The sequence below is a fragment of the Magnolia sinica genome, chromosome 7 (genome assembly GCF_029962835.1).
Source record: "Magnolia sinica isolate HGM2019 chromosome 7, MsV1, whole genome shotgun sequence".
Lineage (NCBI taxonomy): Eukaryota > Viridiplantae > Streptophyta > Magnoliopsida > Magnoliales > Magnoliaceae > Magnolia > Magnolia sinica.
Window position 1 is genome coordinate 17,786,077 of NC_080579.1, and position 2,072 is coordinate 17,788,148.

Consider the following 2,072-nt stretch of genomic DNA (forward strand, 5'->3'; position numbering starts at 1 on the left):
GATTCACCATTCGTGATGCATGTGGCACGCTAATTTACCAATGGGTCCATCCATCTATTAGACAATCTCACTTTACACCGCTGCATATTTGACCGCCAACCATTAATGTTCCCACCATTAATTCGATGTCCACAGATCTGATGGATAAGATTATCTACTGGGTGTGACATTGGAGACATAAGCCATCCGTGCTAAGGCCCACTATATGGATGGACATGATCGTATATCATGGTTCCACATGTACCGTGTAGAGATCAATCTACCATTCCCCATTTCTTCTTGCTCTTAACCGATCATCTTCTCTTCCAAATTAATACTAATGCATGCAACCATACATGACTGAAAAATTACTTATAATTCCTATAGAAGACTAATACAGATATGTTGCAGCATTAAAATAGAAAGTTCAAGTGTTTAAAGAAAAAAAAAAAAAAAAAACTAAACATCTTCTAACATATTCTTAAACTCGCCGAAATCAATCCTACCGTCGCCATTTTCATCGAACACTCCAATCATCTTCTTGCAATTTTCCAATTCCATTCCTTCTTTGAACTCCAACACTGCCATGACTCGTTGTAGCTCGGCAGCATCTATGAAGCCGTCTCTGTTCTCGTCGAAGATGGCGAAAGCTCCATCCAGTTCATCTATGCTTGCTTCTTTCTCTTCCAGCAACACTGATACAGCTTCTACAAGACTGCAGTCGACATGCTTCCCTTTGCACTGCTTTTGGATCTCTTTGCCTAAGCTCCCCATCCCGAGCTTCCTGATGACTATCTCAATGTCATCACCATCCAACATTACTTCTTGAGTACCGTTTGTTTGTCTGGATTTAGATAATATTTGCTTGTTGGAACAGTAACTGTCGGAGTACAAGTTTTCAGGAACGATTGCGAGAGATTCTTCTCGAGGGACTAGCTCTATGTGGGTATGTAGAAATCGGTTGTGGAACTGTTTGAATTTTATGAGGAGATTGATTATACCGCAAAACAACATGGACCCAACAAAATTTAGGATTGAACAGGTGTAAAGGATCAGTTTCTTGGCCATTTCAGTTGTGGGAGAGAGAGAGTAGCCTTTCCTATCTTAGTTTTGCCACTAACTTTTCAACGCAAAAAGAAGATGAGAGAGAGAGAGAGAGAGAGAGAGAGAGAGAGAGAGAGAGATTACTCTATGTATTGTAGAGATCTAGGAGAAAAAAATGCTGTCACACGTTGAAAGTGGTAGGAAAACGAGGGTCGGAAAGATCTGTTCTTGCTCTCCTAGCGAATGCACGATAAATAGCTGTTGGGGTAGTGAAGATGCAAATGTTTGGTAATTCCACTGACGATGGAGAGGAAGTTTCCTCTGGGATATCTCTAAAATACGGAATCTCTTTGCACCTCATCGTATTCTTTATGTGAAAATTCATCTGCTGCATTCCTTGATTTTAGACCTTGAGCCTAAAACCTGCAAGACCCACCAATCAGGTGGGCCACACGAACAATGGAGATGAGACGCCAACCGTCGGTTAGTGTATGTTAACAACCATTGTGTTTTCATCAGGTGTGCCTTACTAAAATAAATAAATAAATAAATAAATAAAATCATCCCGTTCCAAAATTTAGGCAGGTCAAAACGTTACATTGTATGATACTATCTATATGAGATCTTAATTATCGTATGATATTTTGTATGTACGGTGAAATAAGGGTACTACATCTGATGGACGGAGTGGATTTGACATATGTAAAGGCTTGCCCAAATGACTGGGAGCGGATTAGGTGCCGCCCCGGCCTCACCCAACAAGGTGCGAAGCTGACGTGGGGCCCACCTTGAGGTACCTATTGTATATCCATGCCTTGCATCCGTTTTGCCAGGTAAGTCTAGGGTATGAGCTCAAAATTGAAGTATATCTAGATGTCAGATAGACCACCCCATTGGAAACAGTGGTGATTGAATGCCAACTACTAAAAACTTCCTAGGGCCCGATTTAATGCTAGCCGTAAAATTTATTTTCCTTCCAACCTATTTTATAAGGTTATACACACCTGAATGAAAGTATATATATGAACGATGTGTGTCTAACATCAACA

At 40.6% G+C, this 2,072-nt stretch overlaps 1 protein-coding gene across 1 annotated transcript; it reads right to left on the reverse strand.

The window, feature by feature from the left end:
• Positions 1-336: 336 nt before the first annotated feature.
• LOC131252010 (probable calcium-binding protein CML45) lies at positions 337-1,340 on the reverse strand. The gene has a single exon (XM_058252966.1). It carries the CDS (start codon positions 1,045-1,047, stop codon positions 439-441), a length of 609 nt encoding a protein of 202 aa, XP_058108949.1. The 5' UTR covers positions 1,048-1,340; the 3' UTR covers positions 337-438.
• Between the last annotated feature and the right edge of the window lie 732 nt (positions 1,341-2,072).